At 44.7% G+C, this 23,371-nt stretch overlaps 1 protein-coding gene across 2 annotated transcripts in view; it reads right to left on the reverse strand.

Moving 5' to 3' along the window:
* LOC126175975 (tubulin polymerization-promoting protein homolog) overlaps positions 1-23,371 on the reverse strand; it is a 457,338-nt gene that overhangs the window by 80,668 nt on the left and 353,299 nt on the right. For both annotated transcript variants that reach the window (XM_049923076.1, XM_049923075.1), the window contains one exon: positions 10,882-11,055. In XM_049923076.1, coding sequence (XP_049779033.1) covers positions 10,882-11,055 — 174 coding nt within the window. The remainder of the gene's footprint in view (positions 1-10,881; positions 11,056-23,371) is intronic.

Here is a 23,371-nt window from a genome sequence, read left to right on the forward strand (position 1 = left end):
ACCCACAACAAGAATCATTGCTTGAATGCCTCTGTGCGTGCACTAATTATTCTAATCTTATCCTCACGATCCCTGTGTGAGGGATACGTAGGGCATTAAAATTGCTACACCACCAAGATGACGTGCTACAGACGCGAAATTTAACCGACAGGAAGAAGATGCTGTGATATGCAAATGATTAGCTTCTCAGAACATTCACACAAGGTTCGCGCCGGTGGCGACACCTACAAGGTGCTGACATGAGGATAGTTTCCAACCGATTTCTCATACACAAACAGTAGTTGACCGGCGTTGCCTGGTGAAACGTTGTTGTGATGCCTCGTGTAAGTAGGAGAAATGCGTAGCATCACGTTTCCGACTTTGATAAAGGTCGGATTGTAGCCTATCGCGATTGCGGTTTATCGCATCGCTACATTGCTGCACGCGTTGGTTGAGATCCAGTGACTGTTAGCAGAATATGGAATCGGTGGATTCAGGAGGGTAATACGGAACACCTTGTTGGATCCCAACGGCCTCGTATCACTAGCAGTCGAGATGACAGGCATCTTATCCGCACGGCTGTAACGGATAGTGCAGCCACGTCTCGATCCCTGAGTCAACAGATGGGGATGTTTGCAAGATAATAACCATCTGCACGAACTGTTCGACGACGTTTGCAGCAGCATGGACTATCAGCTCTGAGACCATGGCTGCGGTTACCCTTGACGCTGCATCACGGACAGGAGCGCCTGCTATGGTGTACGCAACGACGAACCTGTGTGCACGAATGGCAAAACGTCATGTTTTCGGATGAATCTAGGTTATGTTTACAGCATCATGATGGTCGCATCCGTGTTTGGCGATATCGCGGTGAACGCACATTGGAAGCGTGTATTCGTCATCGCCATACTGGCGTATCACCCTGCGTGATGGTATGGGCTGCCATTGGTTACACGTCTCGGTCACCTCTTGTTCGCATTGACGGCACTTTGAACAGTCGACGTTACATTTCAGCTCAGTTTGACTCAATGCCCAGGCGTATCAAGGCCGTTATTACGGCCAGAGGTGGTTGTTCTGGGTACTGATTTCTCAGGATCTATGCACCCAAATTGCGTGAAAATGTAATCACATGTCATTTCTAGTATAATATATTTGGCCAATGAATACCCGTTTATCATCTGCATTTCTTCCTGGTGTAGCAATTTTAGTGATCGCTAGTGTATATTCCTAGAGTAATCAGTAAGAGCCCGTTTTTGAAACTTTGCTAATAGATTTTCCCGGTTCTAGGCGCTTCAGTCCGGAACCTTGTTGCTGCTACGGTCGCAGGTTCGAATCGTGCCTCGTGAATGGATGTGTGTGATGTCCTTAGGTTAGTTGGGTTTATGTAGTTCTGTCTAGGGGTCTGATGACCTCAGATTTAAAGTCCCATAGTGCTCAGAGCCATTTGAACCATTTTTAGACTTTCTCGGAATAGTTTACGTCTATATTCAAGAATCTTCCACTTCAGCTTCTTCGGTATCTCTGTGGCACTCTCACACGGATAAAACAAACCTGTGACCATTTGTGCTGCCCTTCTCTGTGTAGTTCAGTATCCTCTGTTAGACCTATCTAGTACGGCTGCCACAGACTTTAGCAGTATTCTAGAACCGGTCGCACGAGTGATTTGTAAGCAATCTACTTTGTAGACTGATTGCACTTCCCCAGTGTTCTATCAATAAACTCAAGTCTACCACCTGCTCTATGCACTACTGAATCTTTGAGATATTTCCTTTCCATAACTCTACAAAGTGTTACCGCCAGGTAATTGTACGAGTTGTCCTGTTCGAGCAGTGACTCATTGATATTATAGTCATAGGATACTACGTTTTTTAGTTTTTTGAAGTGCACAATTTTACATTTCTGAACATTTAGAACAAGTTGCCAATCTCTGCACCACGTTGAAATCTTATCAATATCTGATTAAATATTGAGGCAGCTTCTATCAGATAGTACTTCTTTAAAGACAGCTGCATCATCTGCAAAATGCCTGATTTTACTATTAATGTTGTCTGCAATGTCATTAACATACAACATTAACAGCAAGGGTCCCAACACACTTCCCTGAGGCAGACCCGAAGTTACTTCTACATCTGACGATGACTCTCCGTATATGATAACATGATGTGTCCTCCATATAGAAAAGTCCTCAATCCAGTCACAAATTTCACTTGATACCTCATATGATCGTACTTTTGACATTAAGTATAGGTGCGGTACTGAGTAAAATGGTTTTTGGAAATCAAGAAACCTTGCATCTACCTCGTTGCCTTGAGCCAAAGCTTTGCGTATATAACATGAGAAAAGTGAGAATAAGGTTTCACATGTTCAATGTTTTCGAAATCCATGCTGGATGGCTTCGAGGAGGTCATTCTCCTCAAACTATCTCATTAAGTTTGAGCTCAGAATATGTTGTAAGATTCTACAATAAATTGATGTCAAGGATATTAGACGGTAGTTTTGTGGATCGCTTCAAATGGTTCAAATGGCTCTGAGTACTATGGGACTTAACATCTGAGGTCATCAGTCCTCTAGAACTTAGAACTACTTAAACCTAACTAACCTAAGGACATCATACACATCCATGCCCGAGGCAGGATTCGAACCTGCGACCGTAGCGGTCACGCGGTTCCGGACTGAAGCGCCTAGAACCGCTCGGCCACACCGGCCGGCTGTGGGTCGCTTCGACTGTCCTCCTTGTAGACGGGTGTGACCTGTGACTTTTTCCAAGAACGGGGTACGGTTTTTTGTTTGAGGGATCTACGACAGATTGTAGTTAGAAGATGGGCGAACTCAGCCGAAAATTCAGTATAGAATTTGACAGGGATTCCGTTGGGGCCTGGAGCTTCGTTCAGTTTTAACGATTTCAGCTGTTTCTCAACACCACTGACGATAATACTTATTTAATTCATCTTTTCAGTGGTACGAGGATTAAACTGGAGCAATTCTCCTACATTTTCCTTCGTAAAGGGACATTTGAAAACTGAGTTAAGCATTTCAGCTTTTGCTTTGCTACCCTCAATTTAAGTTCCTGTCTCATTCGTTAGGGACTGGACATAAACTTTGGTGCCACTAACAGCCTTTACATACGATCAGTATTTCTTTCGGTTATGTGAAAGATCACTTGACAGTATTCTGCTACGGTGGTCACTGAAGACATCGCTCATTGCTCCCTCGACAGCCAATCGCGTTTCATTCAGCATCTCTCTGTATGTAGCCCTACGCTTCAATTTGCAATTGTTATGCCGTAATCTCTGTTTTTTTTAGAAGTTTCTGTACAGTGGTTGCATACCATGGAGGTTCCCTCCTATTATTAACTGTTCTACTGCTACATTCCTATCCAGTGCGTGGTTAACTATTCTTTTAATTTTTGTAACACCGAAAAAGCAGAATGCATGGCACCTGCTACCGATATATAACTTTTTAAAAAATTGCATGTAAATATTTGTAATTTAAATGGTTTCTTTTAATGTGTAAGGACATTGCTTCACGGTATGTTTACGTTTAGGCAGAAGTCTGTTGACGTTTCATGGTATTTATCTGTGTTTTACTGTGAAACTTACAGGGTGTTTCAAAAATGACCGGTATATTTGAAACGGCAATAAAAATTAAACGAGCAGCGATAGAAATACACCGTTTGTTGCAATATGCTTGGGACAACAGTACATTTTCAGGCGGACAAACTTTCGAAATTACAGTAGTTACAATTTTCAACAACAGATGGCACTGCAAGTGACGTGAAAGATATAGAAGACAACGCAGTCTGTGGGTGCGCCATTCTGTACGTCGTCTTTCTGCTGTAAGCGTGTGCTGTTCACAACGTGCAAGTGTGCTGTAGACAACATGGTTTACTCCTTAGAACAGAGGATTTTTCTGGTGTTGGAATTCCACCGCCTAGAACACAGTGTTGTTGCAACAAGACGAAGTTTTCAACGGAGGTTTAATGTAGCCAAAGGACCGAAAAGCGATACAATAAAGGATCTGTTTGAAAAATTTCAACGGACTGGGAACGTGACGGATGAACGTGCTGGAAAGGTAGGGCGACTGCGTACGGCAACCACAGAGGGCAACACGCAGCTAGTGCAGCAGGTGATCCGACAGCGGCCTCGGGTTTCCGTTCGCCGTGTTGCAGCTGCGGTCCAAATGACGCCAACGTCCACGTATCATCTCGTGCGCCAGAGTTTACACCTCTATCCATACAAAATTCAAACACGGCAACCCCTCAGCGCCGCTACCATTGCTGCACGAGAGACATTCGCTAACGATATAGTGCACAGGATTGATGACGGCGATATGCATGTGGGCAGCATTTGATTTACTGACGAAGCTTATTTTTACCTGGACGGCTTCGTCAATAAACAGAACTGGCGCATATGGGGAACCGAAAAGCCCCATGTTGCAGTCCCATCGTCCCTGCATCCTCAAAAAGTACTGGTCTGGGCCGCCATTTCTTCCAAAGGAATCATTGGCCCATTTTTCAGATCCGAAACGATTACTGCATCACGCTATCTGGACATTCTTCGTGAATTTGTGGCGGTTTAATTTCCTGAATGAATATTTCGATGATCGTGTGATTGCTTTGGGCTATCCGAAACATACAGGAGGCGGCGTGGATTGGCCTCCCTATTCGCCAGACATGAACCCCTGTGACTTCTTTCTGTGGGGACACTTGAAAGACCAGGTGTACCGCCAGAATCCAGAAACAATTGAACAGCTGAAGCAGTACATCTCATTTGCATGTGAAGCCATTCCGCCAGACACGTTGTCAAAGGTTTCAGGTAATTTCATCCAGAGACATATTATTGCTACGCATGGTGGATATGTGGAAAATATCGTACTATAGAGTTTCCCAGACCGCAGCGCCATCTGTTGTTGAAAATGGTAACTACTGTAATTTCGAAAGTTTGTCTGCCTGAAAATGTACTGTTGTCACAAGCATATTGCAACAAACGGTGTATTTCTATCACTGCTCGTTTAGTTTTTATTGCCGTTTCAAATATACCCGTCATTTTTGAAACACCCTGTATAAGCTCTGGGAAAAAGCCGAAAGAATTGTTATTTGCGTCGACTATCAACGATAATAGCAGTGCTTGTGCGTTGTAGAATCTTTGGGAAGGGAGTTGTTGCTCAGAGCGCGCGGAGAGAGGGAGAGACGGGTTCCAGCGCTTGTCGTGTGCGGAAGTGTGGTGTTAACGCTCTCGCAGTAGAGAGTACCATTTTCGGCGGCAGCATGTACGCGCGCCGGCCAGATGTCTAGAGCAGGAGTACGGACAGTGGACGGGCGGAAGAGGCTGTATTAATTACGATTGCCCGTTCCTGTAATTAGCAGTGGCTCCACAATATGCTACCGTCTTCAACAACAGCAGCAGTTCCAGCAACAGAGTTTCGTCGTATGCACAGCTCTGAAGTAAGACTGTTCATTGGTAGAAAGTGTTAATGGCTAACCCAGCAGCACAACTGAATGTGATTTGATTGATAAGATTTATTTAAATAATAATTAGTTAAACTCAGGGCAACTGTGTCCTCATTGGCGCCAGACACTGTTACCAAGCAGGATCCTTGTTCCTTTTCTTCCCTAATATGATAACTGAGTGTCATAAGAAACAAATTGAATAGTTACGGCCAGTTTATTAATGAATAATTTCTCTTTTAAGAATTTTAGCCTCAGTGTACTTTCAATCAACTGTTGTACAACAGAGGCTTCAGTATACGACTAAAGTAAAGCTATTTCATTTTTCAAGTTTGAGACTCAATCACTGGAAAAAATCCAAATCTAAAGAAATGCACAAATTAAAAATGCAGAAGTTTTATTTATTTTACATATAGCTTGGAGCACATGGCTGTTTGGTTTGGTACGTATTCTAGTATTTAATTCTGTTCAAGTCAGTAAAAAAGGCTCAGTTGTTCAGACAACAATATGAAAGCCAATTTGCAAAATTAGTAACTGCAAAGTAAAAAGTGCTTGATTTTTTTCTAAATTTCTTTGATGACGTTATGTTGGATTCATGACCATGGTACCCCCTTTCTGTCCAGTGTTGTTCGTGAGTGAATGCACAAAATAACTTTCATTTTTCCAAATTATAGCCCTGTTCGGTTTAATTAAATTTATTTTTAGTAGCCTTTCCATCAGAAGGGTCGATTGTACACTTTCCTCCTACTTATCGGTATCACTTCTTCGGGAAAGATACCCTTATACAATTAGAAAAAACCCATTAGGCATACACGCGATCCAGGCATACACGCGATCCACAGTCTTATTTTATATCGCAAGCACGATAGACCGATTAGTAAGAGGGAGTTTACAACTTGAGCCAGAGTTGTCGCTTTCGCTTAGTTGCTTTTGTGTAGGGAATGATTTGAAAACTGAAGTGTTTTGTGCGTGTGAAAGCAATGCCACGTTGTGATGTTGTTGGCCGTAATCCTCACAATCGCGACGCTAGAGGGACTGAAGTAGGTTTCATGCTTTTCCTTGCGATACAAGTCCGCATGAGATTTGGCTGTCGAAACGCTGTAGAAAAGGCGCTGTGAATGTTGAAAATGCTAAAATATGATATTCTCATTTCGAAGAAGATGATTACGTAAGAAACTTGCGTTCAGTACTGCTAAACTTCCACCAGAAAGAGTGCTTCAGAGCGATGCATGTCCACTGTGTAATTTGCTTGCAGCAGCAGCGCCGGTGTGATAGCACACCACGCGCAACACAAGAAAGGAAGGAACGTTTCAACAACGGCGAGAGCCATCAAAAAAGCGTAGAGATGTTAGAAAACATTTCACCGTTGTAAAAGGGTGCTGATAAATCTACATTTACACATGAAGTTGTTTGTAATTATTCAGATAAAGCCAGTGTACAGAATTCCACAGCGGCATTACAGAGGAGAAAAGCTCATCAACATGTGAAACAAATCGCGAGCCCGTGATAAATATCTTCGGAGTCAGATGTCATAAAAAAAAAACGACGTCTGAATTATGAAGAAAGTAATAAAACTGCACTTACGTCTCGTGAAATTAATCGAACACTAGGCAAAATATTTTCGCTTAATCAAATTAGTAGTGTGTTACAGCTGTCAAAAAAGGTTCGATGGGTCCAAGAGGACATTTGCAAGTCGATTACTTTGCGCGCCGTATCGCAGAAAAGTTACAATTTTCTCAAGGAAAAACTCGATTATCCTCTACCTGCATGGTCAAGCTTGCGTTCTTGGATAAACACATTTTGAAGTATTTTGAAGGTATTTTGAAAGATCGTTTAGTTAGAGATGGTAATTCAAATGCTTTCTGCAAGTAAAGCACTTGCATAATGCCTAGAGTGAAAATGACAGTGTCGTCCACCTGTTCTTTTAAACCAATGATGACTAAATAATGAATGTAGGAGTTACATAGTTCTTCTTTACTCGTTAAAACGTTTGTAGGAGTAAAAAGAGAAAACTGCATGCGCGTTCCCCACATTTGCATTGACAGAAAAACGGCCCATTTTTTTTATAGATGCTTTAATTGTTTTGAAAAAGTCAGCAGTATCTTTTGAAAGCTGGATAATCTACAGAATGCAGCAATAATATTCTAGCAGTGGCGGAACAGCAATTTACATTTCGTTACTTCAGCAGAAACTAAAACATGCCATAATAAATGCACACTGTTGTAATAAACAGATATAAAATTTAATAGGTATCATCAATTGTAATTAATTAATTGTGTTTATCCAGAAATCTCATGTTATTTGTCTATTAGAGGCGCTACTCTACCTACTGTTAAATAGCTATCATTAACTGTACGTAACTGATTGTGTTTATTCAGAACTCTCAAGTTATCTATTAGAGAAACTACTCTATCTGCGCGTTTCCAGAAAACGGAGTCTCTCAAAAAAGCCATACTTTCGGCACGTAAACCTCCTCGGGACCAACACCGCTTCTGTTTCAGGAAGCAACGGCTGGTATTTATCTCCAATCTCCATTCTTAAACTACAAAACACTTCGTTCAGTGCTATATCACGTTTGTTGCTGTAGTGATAATTTTCACTGCTGATGTCAAAAAGACGTGGATTCAGTAGGTATTGTGAAGTTAAGACGCTCACACTGTGGACTAGGTGTAAACCGGCTACGCCCCCCCCCCCCCCCCCCCCACACCTCCCGCCCTCTCTCTTCAAAGCATAGGTGTAGCCGACAGAACAGACACCGCTCAAATATATGCACTAGTGTTACGCGACAAAATGAATAGGTGGGCTTATTTCAATAGTGGTACAACTCCATTACCTCCACTTTTCTGTCTATAATGCTTCTGACATTAATGGTCCAAACAAACAGAAAGAAAGGGTCATCTCTAGCAAGAAGCCATGCGTTTTAAAGTTTCTGGTATTTCAACTGCAGATTTTTCAGCACTCATTTAACTTTAGGACTCTGTATCTCAGAATGAACAAAAATGAACTTGTACCACTATTGAAATAAGCCCTTCATATGCACTTAATGCCATAACAACAGCCCTCAGACAATTCCCGATATCTGCAATGGGGAATGTGCTGTTGTGGTCTTCAGTCCGAAGATTAGTTTGATGGAGCTTTCGTGGAAAACTGTTTGCGGCTGCCTACAGAACTCAGGAGTGCACCTTTATCCGAAGCAAACCGACGGCAGCGAATGTCTTCCTTCAGGGCTCAAAAAATATGGAAATCGCAAGAGGACAGACCGAGACTGTTTGGAGGAAATGTAAGGGCTTTCCAACGAAATCTCTGCAGTGTACGAAACACCACTGACAAAATATGGGATGGCCATTGATATTTTGACGAAAGTGTTATATTTGCTGATTTTCACCCCCCCCCCCCAACTCTCCTCTCTTTCACGATCGGTCCATATCAAATCGTTGTTCTTTCTCATATTGGGCCAACATGGTTGATTATCTGCATGCTTATCTATTTTCCCCTATAAATATGCATCCTGTTTTTTCTATAGATTTATCTGTTCATAAATACGGAAAAGCATTGGTTACAAATAACATCCTTGCCTAACACCTGTTCGCACATCGCCAATCCTTACTACAACGCTTTGTCTTTAACACAGTTTCATTATAAGTCTTCAGCCTTCCATTTGTAAGACGTCGTGGCCTCCTGACCTTCATTGCTTACATATTCCGCCCTCACAATCATATCCGCACATCAAGACGCTTCATTCGAACCCAAACTCGATAAGATAAGATCAATGTTGTATTAATTCATTTAAACAATATGTAAATAACAAGTAAATCGCGAGTGCTTACCGAGCTTGAAATACTGGAAGCTGGTGTACACACACACTTTCAAGACACGACGGTCACAAAAGCTTTTAGTTTGGGAGAGGCAAATCGCACGCCAGGCGGCCGGTCCCTTCAGAGGAGGAGTCAGCCTATCTACGTCGGCCAGCGACCGCCCGTAGAGCAGACAGCATATGCCAGAGTGAAAGGGAGAACGACCCCGTGTTCGGCTTAAAAGCAAATTCCGCTACATTGTGTGGGAGCGCCCAGCCTACGCATTCTTTACAAACATAGCACGCAGTTTCAGAGGTTTTCACAGGGAGACAGAAAACGCCAAACGACGATGCTACAGATTTCCGGATTGGTCGCCTTAAACGAAACGTCATTCTCCCGTTTTAGAAGAGCAATGATGATTGGCAGACGATATTCCTGACACCTTGAGCTGAAGGAGTAATGGAAGAGACCGAAAGATATATCCCTTCACTTCTGGCGTGTTGAGGGGCCATTCCATTGTCGCTCTTGGAGCGAGAACATGTCACGAGAGCGTGCGCGCTCGTACGTGTACTCAAAGAGCGAGGAACAAGTCTCTCCTTAGTACTTCACTGGGAGAGCACCTCTGTCGAGAGCGAATAGGAGTGCGGCCCTATATTGAGTCCTTGCGATTAAGCGTTGTTCACTGTGTTGACCGCCACACTTATTGTGCGGTGTGAATGGACAGAGTTATAGTTAAATGAATGTGAGCGAATTTTTGAGTGGCATCGCAGTGGACTGGTTATCTGACCGGTGTACCATGCCAATAGTTAGACTAGGGGCGAATAGGAGTCCTTGACTTCATCAAGGCATAGGGAGAGTTTGATTGGCGAAGGTCAATCCAGATAGAACGAGAGTTAACTTATCTGTCAGCAGCGAGCGGCGCAGACAGCAGTCATCGCAGTGTACGGTATTGTGCGCTACAGCTCTTGCGAGCCCCATCTTCCCTCCACAACAGTACACTTCACTGCATTTCACACGCAACAGCCTCGACCGTACCTAGAAACATTCTAACAGATAATTATTCAAGTTGAGTAGGCGCGGCTCTCAGCCATTGTGCCAAGTCGATAACAATCTTAAACTTTGTGTAGAAATTTCATTAGCGAATCCTATCCTCAAGAGGTAACTTCACATTCCGAGAAGAACCCGGAAATAACTTGTTCAGTTCATAACTAAAAGTGCCATAGTGATTTCTCAGAATTCTTGCAAAAAAAAAAAAAAATAATTTTCGTTAGTCTCATGTTTTTCTTACACTTACTAGTACTAATCCAGTACCCAAGTATCCGACTAGTTACGTAAGAAATTTTGTGAATTTTTGTGTCATTTCCTTACAGCGGACGACTCCAGAAGATATTTATTGCTGAAAGTTTTTCAGGCATTTCTCTTTAGAGCGTTAGGAGCGTCTGTCTGACTTCTGTAGTAGTGTGGGGGTGGAAATTGCATTTGCAGGAGCCACAGGGTAAAGGTTACATCTCAGATTAATCCGTTGCGCAGAATGACAGAATACCACCCGTTCGTTGCCCTACGACATCGCAGCCAGTAGTTATCAGAGCCTAGCTGTAGTATCTCTTGTGACGGGGCAGTGCAGAAAGCGTCAGGCTTGTTGACTGAGGGCCGGAACCTCACCTTGTTGTCAGGCGGCTTGTCGTCGTCCGCAGGCTGCTTGGGCGCCTCCGCCTCCGACTTGGGGGCGGCAGCAGGTGGGGGTGGAGACGGCTGGACGCCCCCATCCTCCCCCTTGGCGGGGCTGGCCTCCACTGCGGCGGTGGAGGAAGAGGAGGCAGGCGCCGTGTCGCACATCTGAAACAGCACACCGAAGTGTCCTCATTACAGCAAAACACAGTAATACAATTTTTACTAGGCATGCCCAGAAAGTAAGTGTACTGTGAGAATAAAGGGCTGTGGTTTTTTAAGTTTTGGCGATGCTGACCAGAGCTAGCATCGTCGGGATACGGTAGTACGTAAACTCACGCTGTCATTCTCAATGGAGAGAAGTCTTCCGAAGTAAGAGTGATTTCAGGTGTGCCGCAGAGGAGTGTCGTAGGACCGTTGCTATTCAAAATATATATAAATGACCATGTGGATGACATCGAAAGTTCACTGAGGCTTTTTGTAGATGATGCTGTAGTATATCGAGAGGTTGTAACAATGGAAAATTGTTCTGAAATGCAGGAGGATCTGCAACGAATTGACGCAGGGTGCAGGGAATGGCAATTGAATCTCAATGTAGACAAGTGTAATGTGCTGCGAATACGTAGAAAGAAATATCCTTTATCATTTAACTACAATATAGCAGGTCAGCAACTGGAAGCAGTTAATTCCATAAATTATCTGGGAGTACGCATTAGGAGTGATTTAAAATGGAATGATCATATAAAGTTGATCGTCGGTAAAGCAGATGCCAGACTGAGATTCATTGGAAGAATCCTAAGGAAATGCAGTCTGAAAACAAAGGAAGTAGCTTACAGTACACTTGTTCGCCCACTGCTTGAATACTGCTCACCGGTGTGGGATCCGTACCAGATAGGATTGATAGAAGAGATAGAGAAGAACCAACAGAGAGCAGCGCGCTTCGTTACAGGGTCATTTAGTAATCGTGAAGACTCTGCAAGAGAGACGCTCAGTAGCTCGGTACGGGCTTTTGTTGAAGTTTCGAGAACATACCTTCACTGAGGAGTCAAGCAGTAGATACCTCTCTCCTACGTATATGAGGAAGAGACCATGATGATAATATCAGAGAGATTAGAGCCCAGACAGAGGCATACCGACAGTCTTTCCTTCCACGAACAATGCGAGGCTGGAATAGAAGGGAGAACCGATAGAGGTACCCAAGGTACCCTCCGCCACACACCGTCAGGTGGCTTGCGGAGTTTGGACGTAGATGTACATGTTGTAGTGTGCAGTTGCGTGAAAGATGTCGGTAGTAAGAAATCCCGCCAAATGCGAGCCACGTGATGTGATCGGCTTCCTACTCGTGGAAGGAGTAACGCCTACTGAAATTTTTTCGCGAATCGATACGGTTTACGGCGATGATATTACTAACAGAACAATTGCGTTTAAGTGGTATAGAGAGTTTAGTGGGGGCAGAACAAACGTGCACGGCGAACAGAGAAACAGAATGCCTTCCACTCTGACTGATGAGTTGGTGCAAAAAAATCGAAGGAACTATTCGTGGAGACCTCCGATTGACAGTGGATCAAATTTCTGCGATCTGCAGAATTCTTATTCAATACGAGAAATTCACAGTCAAACGTCGAACAAATCACGCAGGGCTAACCGGTAATTAGGGTTCTGGAAAGACCGAAGGGAGTTGCGGTCGGATTCATTTCACTATTTTAATTTATTCACAATTTTAATTTATTATCATTTATTTCACAAATACGCTTTTGAAAGAATTAAATTTGCTTCGTGGCTGAAGGCCTCCAAACAGATGCTTTAGAATAAGTTCAATTTTGAAAAGACATGACACACAAATTTACGAATAAAATAAATCGTATACATATATGAGATCAGCATGCGTAGCCACTGAAGGCCGCCGGATTAAATCTTCGAAATTCCAAATATACTCTGGTGATTACTGAAGGCAGAAGGCCACAATGTTTTAAGATGCTAAAAGGGCTGATGGCCCACAAGGTGCACAGAAAGAGATAAACAAACGCAAGAAGATGGCGGAAGGTTGCAAAGTTAAATTCTGCAAATCAAGGAAATATATACTGCAACACAGTAGAACAATACATTAAGTTTAAAAATTTCCTTTTTGCAACACCAGCGGTGGAAGGCCCACAATAACTTGTAAAATCCTGCAGAGGAAATAACAATAACCTTTCAAGAGCAGAAGGCGATAATGTTTGCACTTGAAGGAAACTCTGAGAACTGACACAACTAACCTTGCCAAATTAAAAATATAAAATATAGTTAAATTATAACAAAGTTAACACTGCCAAAAGGGTAATTAAGAGAATGGCACTCAGGGGTCTCCAGTGGATCGGTCTGCCCTCGTTCACTGAGGCAAGACAGGTGGTGAGTCCAACTACACTTGATCTGCCGGAACCCTACCAGGGGACAGCCATGGACCAACCGACACATTGACTTGCTTGCCATCAATCAGTACATGAGAACGCAAGCAACAAAAAATATGAACGTGATTATCCACAATGAAATATGTACACTCCTGGAAATGGAAAAAAGAACACATTGACACCGGTGTGTCAGACCCACCATACTTGCTCCGGACAATGCGAGAGGGCTGTACAAGCAATGATCACACGCACGGCACAGCGGACACACCAGGAACCGCGGTGTTGGCCGTCGAATGGCGCTAGCTGCGCAGCATTTGTGCACCGCCGCCGTCAGTGTCAGCCAGTTTGCCGTGGCATACGGAGCTCCATCGCAGTCTTTAACACTGGTAGCATGCCGCGACAGCGTGGACGTGAACCGTATGTGCAGTTGACGGACTTTGAGCGAGGGCGTATAGTGGGCATGCGGGAGGCCGGGTGGACGTACCGCCGAATTGCTCAACACGTGGGGCGTGAGGTCTCCACAGTACATCGATGTTGTCGCCAGTGGTCGGCGGAAGGTGCACGTGCCCGTCGACCTGGGACCGGACCGCAGCGACGCACGGATGCACGCCAAGACCGTAGGATCCTACGCAGTGCCGTAGGGGACCGCACCGCCACTTCCCAGCAAATTAGGGACACTGTTGCTCCTGGGGTATCGGCGAGGACCATTCGCAACCGTCTCCATGAAGCTGGGCTACGGTCCCGCACACCGTTAGGCCGTCTTCCGCTCACGCCCCAACATCGTGCAGCCCGCCTCCAGTGGTGTCGCGACAGGCGTGAATGGAGGGACGAATGGAGACGTGTCGTCTTCAGCGATGAGAGTCGCTTCTGCCTTGGTGCCAATGATGGTCGTATGCGTGTTTGGCGCCGTGCAAGTGAGCGCCACAATCAGGACTGCATACGACCGAGGCACACAGGGCCAACACCCGGCATCATGGTGTGGGGAGCGATCTCCTACACTGGCCGTACACCACTGGTGATCGTCGAGGGGACACTGAATAGTGCACGGTACATCCAAACCGTCATCGAACCCATCGTTCTACCATTCCTAGACCGGCAAGGGAACTTGCTGTTCCAACAGGACAATGCACGTCCGCATGTATCCCGTGCCACCCAACGTGCTCTAGAAGGTGTAAGTCAACTACCCTGGCCAGCAAGATCTCCGGATCTGTCCCCCATTGAGCATGTTTGGGACTGGATGAAGCGTCGTCTCACGCGGTCTGCACGTCCAGCACGAACGCTGGTCCAACTGAGGCGCCAGGTGGAAATGGCATGGCAAGCCGTTCCACAGGACTACATCCAGCATCTCTACGATCGTCTCTATGGGAGAATAGCAGCCTACATTGCTGCGAATGGTGGATATACACTGTACTAGTGCCGACATTGTGCATGCTCTGTTGCCTGTGTCTATGTGCCTGTGGTTCTGTCAGTGTGATCATGTGATGTATCTGACCCCAGGAATGTGTCAATAAAGTTTCTCCTTCCTGGGACAATGAATTCACGGTGTTCTTATTTCAATTTCCAGGAGTGTATTATGCTGTCAAAACTACACACCATGTTGGACAGCAACAACAGGCGAGGAAAGGACGCTGCCTGAAATTACGTTAGTGACCAGGGCAGGTAACCGGAAGAGTATCGGCCACAAGGCAGGTACACTTGAATTTGAAATACGATAACATAGTTAACTTCACCCAAAAGGAACACTGCCTGAATTTAAGTCAGTGGCCAGAGCAGGTAACCAGAACACTAACGGCCACAAGGCAGAAAATTGCGCTGGTGCACACGAATATAGTTAATTACACCACATGGCGGCTAAATTTCAACAAGAGAAACACTGTCGCTCACAGGAAAACCTCCCCAACAGCGAACCACCACTACATGAATGGACGTGGCTTGGGTAGTTGAAACCACTACTCAACTTTGACGTCCTGGGTCGGTGAACCACGAAGCTCGTAGCGATCGGACAGCTCCACACACGCTCCGACACTGCGCAGGGACCGCCAGCGGACCCAGCCGACTGCACCGCGCGGAGATAACTTCCCTGGTCCGCAGCAACCGATCGACTCCTCTCAGAGTGCCGACAACATGTAAAATAGTCGCCAGTGGAAATAATAGCAACTACACACACGACCTGACAAACACTTGCGTGAACACCTGAACGATACCCCACAGTCGGTAAGCACGCATGAAGACAAATTGAGAGTCGATGCACACACACACGCAGCCGACTCATGAACGATCGGCGAGCCAAAATGCGTCGTCTGGTAGGACGACCGACCGACGATCCACCAAGACCGTGGCCCGGCTCAAGTGATGCGTGGCAGCAATGGTCGGGCGAGCCATGTCGACGCAGACCTCACTGCTCCAACCCGACTACACTAGTGCAGCATTGCAACTCCGCGACTGGCAGATCCGGACTGCGCTCCAGATGCGTTCCAACTGACTGGCAGCCCGAACTCGCGACCTGAACTCCCGACGCTAATTATCTTACGACAAACAACGACCGCGAAGTAACACCAGTCAAGCAAAGATACTACGAGAGGGGATATATCGATATGCGCTGCTAACGCCGCTCATGGTCAGGCAAAGCAGCAGCTCAGTGACAGTAGTAATTTAAATTAATGTGGTGAGGTGGAAGTACGTTAAAAACAGGGTGTAAAATACATGATGGTGGGAACATGAGCCACGCAAGGCTCACATAGAAACTCTGGGATACCACAAACTGTGCACAAGATGGGTTCCAAAACAGCTGAGAAGGCAGCGCAAGAAAAGTTGGGTCAATAGCGCCCGCAAGTTTCTTGAGCGACTTGGATTGGAAGATGAGGATCTTTTGCGCTCCAGTGTGCTGGAGACGAAACATGGGTGGCTCATTACACGCCTGAAACTAAAAACAGGCGCCAAGTCAGTGGTGACACACCCATTCCCCATCTCAAAAAAAATTCAGAATCACAATGTTGGGGAAAAAATCGTGGCTTCAGTGTTTTGAGACCGAAAAGGCATAATTTTGTCCGACGTGTCACTTCGGGGGGGGGGGGGGGGGGGGCATCAGTACACAACGATATTGTGGGACCCTAAATAAACTCAAAAGGAACATTCAATCTAAAAGAGAGGAATGCTGACGGCGGGGAAGCGCGCTTGTTCCACAGCGCCCGTCCTTGCGTAGCCTTAGCCTACGATGTGCTCCTGGACTCATTTGGCTGGGGTGGGTTGAACCACCCCCCACTACTCCCCTGAATTAACGCCTTCAGATTATCCCTAAAGGCACACATCAACCGACGAGCAAGTGCTGAAAGAGGTTCTGAGATGGGGGATGGAGCTGGCGGGAGCGTTCTTCGAGCTGCGCATAAAGAAGTATGTGCCACAGCTCACAACATGCACTGAATGGGATGATGGGTATGTGAAAAAAGAGTCAACAGTATCCTGTAATTTTTTTAAACAGTCATTTTCTAAAAGAAAATATGAAAGTCTAGTACACTTACTTTCTGAAAATGCCTCGTATCTATTTCACTTGCGTTAGTTGAGCCATACCGTGAGCATACTCTTAAAGTTGCGTATACATGCGCGACCAGCAAACTCGCAAAGTAGTCAGGGAAAGGTTGACACGGCGAGCGTCGCCTGGGCAGTCTGCGAGCGACGTAAAAAGTGCGACCACTACCGTCCATACCTACATCTTCACCCATACTCGAGAGGGTACTTTGTGTGGCATTTCTACTTTCCATCTTTCCTTTTCCAGTTGCACATGGTGTGTGGGGAGTGCGATTGTTGGTAAGCCTCCATGTGAACTCGAAACGCTAATTTTACTTGCATGAACTTTTCGCGAAATACACGCAGAAAAATGTGATGTATTGGTTGACTCTTGTAGGAGAAGACGCTCGCAGAACTTTAATCATACCGTGGTGCACGAGGCCTCTCTTGTAGCGCTCACCACTAGAGTTACAAGAGCTCTGTGCGCTTTCGCGCCTACTAAACGAACGTGGGACGAAACGTGCTGCTCTTCTTTGGATCTTCTCCATTTATTCTGTCAACCTTTTCTCGTATGGGTCCCAGATGACCAATGCTGACGTTTTTGTCGAACAAAAGTTTTGCGAGCTGTCTTCTTCGAGGGTACACTGTACTTCCTGAGGGTTCTCCTCCTGAATCTCAATCTGACATCGGCCTTTCCTACGTTTAATTTTATGTGGTCGTCCACTTTAAATCGCTCCTTACGGACCATCTCAGATGATTAAAGGATGTGACTGCTTGCAGTGCTTTATATAGAAATGGGTGTTTCCGCCTATTTATTCGTAATAGGATACATTTGTTTACGTTGATGGGCAGTAGCCAACCCCTGCCTCAATTGTCGACCCTCTGTAGCTCCTCCTGCATTTCACTACAGTATTCTAGCATTGCGACTTCTCTGGACACCATATCAATCCTTCAGAGGTGACAACACAAGTTTGGAGAGCTGTGAAAAATCTACTACGAGGCGGAGCAGGAAACTGCGTTGACGACAAAATTATTATCTTAAGCGACTTTCGGACAGCAGTCGAGATCTTGAAAATCCATTTTACATAGCGACACAACAACACAATCGTTTATGAAATTATACAGCAAGTCAGTAGGCTCTCAGCAAGAATATGCCACATCAATCGAGGTCAAAGGCCACAGCGGCATCCGTGGCAACGAACAGACCGGCCAACCGGATAAACGAGGTGTAGCTTCAAGAATCACATGTCGTCTGGAGGTACCGCGCACAGACTTCGTAGAATAACTTAAAAGGGCGATGTGAATGATGTGAGACGAAAGATGGAGGAGGAAAACGGACGACAAAGGGAAACATTTTAGAGAGGTGCAGACTGTGGAATGTGAAGCAAACGGTGTCAAGAGTGTTATATACAACTGTTGCACGAGTGAAATTCACATACTTACTTCTCTTGGAACTGATCGGAACACTTTTTTTGGGGAAGAAGAAGCAATGAATCATGATATCCCAAAAAGAAAGACATGACAGATTGTGAGTGTCCATATAATTAGACACGGTAAAATCTAGATCCTGCGAGAATGGCTAGTTTTTTTTTTATCTTTTGGGACGAGACTACATCTACAAGCTGCCACGCCGAGGGAGCAGAAATGTCTCGAAGACTCACTTCAGTCACCCAAAACATCACAAGTTTTTTTCTCACAGACTATGACTTACAGACAGTAGACGCAGGTGAAGAGGTAGATTCCGATTTACTACATTCGCAAAAGGCGTTCCACTCTGTACCACATTATCGGAAGATAATCAAGATATAATCATAAGGAATATCTTCGTAAAGCGCGTCTCTAAAATTATTTGAGCAACCAAAAACCAGTATGGTACACTGGACCAAACTTCCCTTAACTGTGATGACAAGCCCCTACAAGAATACTTATCAGTATGACATTGTACCCACTCTGGCCTGGATGCGTGCACTAAATATGTTTGGGATGGTGTCATAAACCTGTCATATCGTTTCCTGAAGCAAGCTGGCCCACAACTGTTTTAACTGGTCTTTGAGATCATGGATACTGGCACTGGGGCGGTGTTGACATCCGAGCTGGCCCCACACATGTTCTGTTGGGAAGAACTTGCTCGCCACATGAGTATCTCAACATCACTGTAACCATAACGACATGTGCCATGTGTGAACGAGTACTGTACTCTTGAAAAATGGCACTATGATACTGTCACGTGAGAGGTAACACTTGGTTACATGAGATGTCTGACGTAGTGCTGCGCCATCAGAGTTTTCTGAGTCACTACCAGCCGTGATCTGAAGCCATACCCAATGGCTTCCCACAGTACGGGGGGCAACACTGATATGAGCGCAATTTGTTAGCGTGGGTGGCCTACATCAGGAGGATGCATATGTTCGGGGGCAAACGTATTATTCTCTTTTGATTGACAGGTCCTTAATCTATTGTTCTGTTAAGTGATTTAATACCCTTGGGGATAACCTGTCCTGAGAAACCACCGCCACCCCTGCTTCCCCCCTCCCCTCTCAGATACAACATTCCACACATTGCCTAAATTGTTTAAACAATACTCCGTACACTGCAATCGATATACACCAATCAGTTAATAATTCTAGAAGGGAGGGGCAATGAAAACTGAAGGACATCAATTTAATTAATTCATTAGTCCATCAATTTGATGCAGTGGGAGGGAGGAGGCTATTTGAATGAACTGAAGCAGCTTGTGAATACCAAAAGTGGTTCAACTGAGCTATTTCCCGCCAGTTTTTTTTATTAATTAGTCGATTTGATATCAAAAGTGACTGAGTTTTCCAAGAGAGGAGGGAGAGCTGGAGGGTGGGGAGGTTTCTCAGAAGGACGAACTATCTCCAGGGGGTCTTAAACCACTTAACAGAGCAATGTATTAAGGACCTGTCAGTCAAAAGAGAACAATAGGTTTGCTCCTGAATGTATGCTTGCCCCTGATGTAGGCAACCCACACTAACAAATTGTGTGTGTGTGCCGGCCTTGTCCCCCTACTTCCATGTCACGATACCAGAAGTACCATCTTCATGCATTTTCAAAATACTGAAAAATTGGATCTCTGGCCAGGTCACTTCCATATTCGCTGATGACTGTCATCGAGGATAGTGCACAAACATGATTTGTCACTGAACACAAAGTGACGCCATTCATCAGCAGTCTATGATTTCCAGTTTCGACACCGTTCCCTAAGCAGCCGTTTGTGGTGTGGTGCTAACAGCAGCTTACACACGGAACAGAAATTCCCTACTGCGATGCGGCTAGTCTCCAACCAATGGCTCAGGATAAGACAGAACGTTGCAGGGAGTCCACTACTTGTTCTCAGTTGGCAGATGCAGATGTGAAGGGGTTACGACGTGCTTCGTGCACGATACGGCGATCTCGCCTTGTGGTGGTCAGATCTGGACCAGTGGAACCTTGACGACGATTTTGCTTGGCCTTACGTTACTTTGCAGTCCAACATCAATCCACTGTCACATCTGCATGTCCCACGAATATGGATGTTGCACGATTCGACCAATCGGCCAAATGGAATCCAAGAATTGGGTCTCTTGCAAATTCTTGTCCGGTGCCGATAACGCTTTCTGACAATGGCGCCTCATCTGTGTCCTCCACACTGATCACTCAACATCTGACGCTAATCACGTCCCTTATACACCCCGTCGGGCCTGGTAACAGCATTAAACACGAACAATACTCATATAATCTGATAGCTGTGCTAACTGCTGCAGAGAATTGTTACTCTAATCGTTCCCATACCCCCATGTGCTGCGTACGTGTACAAAGGTCCATTGGCATCCGACTGTGTCTTCTAGGCGCTTCAATCTTTTTATCAGGAACTGCATTTGCTCTATTTCTTTCTCTTACAGTTTTAATAGCAAGGGCAGCATCAGTCGAATTTTTTTTAATCTGTCTATTGCAGATCGATTTTAGCTACTGCGTAGCTTATCTTCAGTGTTATATGAACATAGGAACATAAACAAGATCACAAATAGATCAGCTCATAAACCGTAAATTTACATACCAGTTACACCCATGTCGTGAAGACTCGTAAATAAAATCGCACATGGTATCACTTGACATTGCATATAACAAACACCAGTTAAACTGAGCTTTCAGCTTACATTTCCATACAGCTAATCTCGGTATATGGCGACGATAGTAATTAGCGCCCCGTTTATTATTGCAATTTGTGCTCCACATTTTTGAAAAATTATTTAAAAATGTAATACCTTTAAATGTAATTACAGTGGTATCCTTAAATACTAAAATACATCCAGCACTTGTGTTAAAACGAGGAGGAAGAATCCACTTGTAAGTGGAGCACATTGAAATACTACTAACATTTATTTTTTATGTAGAAATTAAAATTAGTTGTTATTTTAGTATAGGCAGGTACCTCGCTTGCCTTCAACAAGGCACCCATAAAACCATCGCGAACTCACGTTTGTTCTTGACGCGCAAAGCAGAGATGGCCAGATATCAGACTTGACGTGGAGTTGTAATGCGTCGGCGGACTTGTCCAACTCGCCTTGTGTACTGACCTGCTTCCCTGTAGGCATTCGCATCTGCAGCAACACGACCGAAAGTCTATCCTTTTTGGATCAAACAGACTGCCGTTGTAGCTTGCACTGCATTATGACATCGCGTTGCATGTTCTTGATTGACAAATGTAACACGTCGAATCAAAAGACCTTCAGCCGTCTAAATTTCCAGTTGTTACTTTATTTCAGCAACCAGTTTCAAGTGAATGATTAGTGTTTATTCAACTGTAGGACCATTCTGCGCAAAATAACTCGTGTTTTGAAGAAATGCCACCGTTTTGAAAAATCAGTTGACAGTATTTTGAAAATTTTGTGTTCAAAAGTGAATCTTCAGTAGACAAAATTTGAGAAAAAGCTACAGTGATAACAGATTTTAGTCGCTGGTTCCGTCTTAGAACGTGTTGATAGATGTGGAATTAGTGCGATGGTCCCATACGAGATGATGCATCCTGATTATAATTATTCTTTTCGTTCACTGTACTTGTGCGAATCTGGTGACACTTTTCTACGCCTGTCTGACAGGCCATAAGCTTCGAGAAAATAATGTTTGAGTTACATCACTGACGTGTCTTTAGTCTATGTGTATCTGAAGTGCCCCTCACGGGGACACGAGGAAAACAATGATCATGTTTCAGCACGTTTATCGACAAACAAAGATACGTCTGCGTCGACGGTAAGAACAAAAAGCACAAAATACAGCATGTCACTAGTTACCGCCGGCCGGTGTGGTCGAGCGGTTCTAGGCGCTTCAGTCTGGAACCGCGCGACCGCTACGGTCGCTGGTTCGAATCCTGCCTCGGGCATGGATGTGTGTGATGTCCTTAGGTTATTAGGTTTAAGTAGTTCTAAGTTCTAGGGGACTGATGACCTCAGATGTTGAGTCCCATAGTGCTCAGAGCCTTTTGAACCATCACTAGTTACCGGTACAAAGGCTTTACATAACTGCTAGCTAAAAGTCTCTGACTGTGTCTAGTATGTATTAACAGCACTAAGAGCTCCATAGGAAAATTCACTTGCAGTGAAATAATCCACAGAAAAGTCCACCCTTAATAGAGTCTAAGTCCACAGAGGAAGCAAGTCGTCGAGGTGAACGTGCTTAAACGGTAAGTAATAAGTAACATCGGACCTACGAAGCACGGGGAAAGCATACGGGAGCGTCTATCGTGTTGAGCTCCAGTTGGGAAGTCAGTAGAGCATCGAGGGTCCTGGGTTCGAGCTCTAGTCATGCCAGTTTTTGTATTGTAGTACGTGTGAAACTGTGATATGAGACAACATGTTTCTGTCATGTAAAATGACTGTTCAGAGCTTATAGCAATGTTCTATTAGCAGTCCACTTTCGCTTCGTTTATTTGAAAGTAGCAAACCTAGACTACACATGTGGTATCACATAGTAAACGTAAACAATCGGAACAGGGGAACAAAGAAACAATTGCATCGAATGTAAGGAAGTATTAATAGTAACTAGAATCGCTTGTGTTCGAAATTCAACCAATTGAATCAGTGGGCCTGATCTGTGATAAAAAAAGGTCATGTATCTTGAAAGTGAATTACTCCACGTAAAACTTTGTCTGAAATTTTAGCCTCAGAAATGACGCATAGAAAATGATGCATTGTAGCTACGAGTATCCTTGAAGCAATTCTTTAATTTTCTTAAATTGTTCGATTATTTGAAGCGAGTCCTTGATACAGTGCGCTGGAAAATAAACCTCGTGTTAACGGCAGCAAATTAATTTTTCCCTTATGACAACACAATGTGAATGCCGTTGTATCGCGTGAAGTAGCCTCAGATGCTAATGATTTGCTCTGAAAAATCTTCACTGTCAAATCGGTATCATAACTCTCGTAATTACACTCCTGGAAATGGAAAAAAGAACACATTGACACCGGTGTGTCAGACCCACCATACTTGCTCCGGACACTGCGAGAGGGCTGTACAAGCAATGATCACACGCACGGCACAGCGGACACACCAGGAACCGCGGTGTTGGCCGTCGAATGGCGCTAGCTGCGCAGCAT

The sequence above is a fragment of the Schistocerca cancellata genome, chromosome 3 (assembly GCF_023864275.1).
Source record: "Schistocerca cancellata isolate TAMUIC-IGC-003103 chromosome 3, iqSchCanc2.1, whole genome shotgun sequence".
In the NCBI taxonomy this organism is placed as follows: domain Eukaryota; kingdom Metazoa; phylum Arthropoda; class Insecta; order Orthoptera; family Acrididae; genus Schistocerca; species Schistocerca cancellata.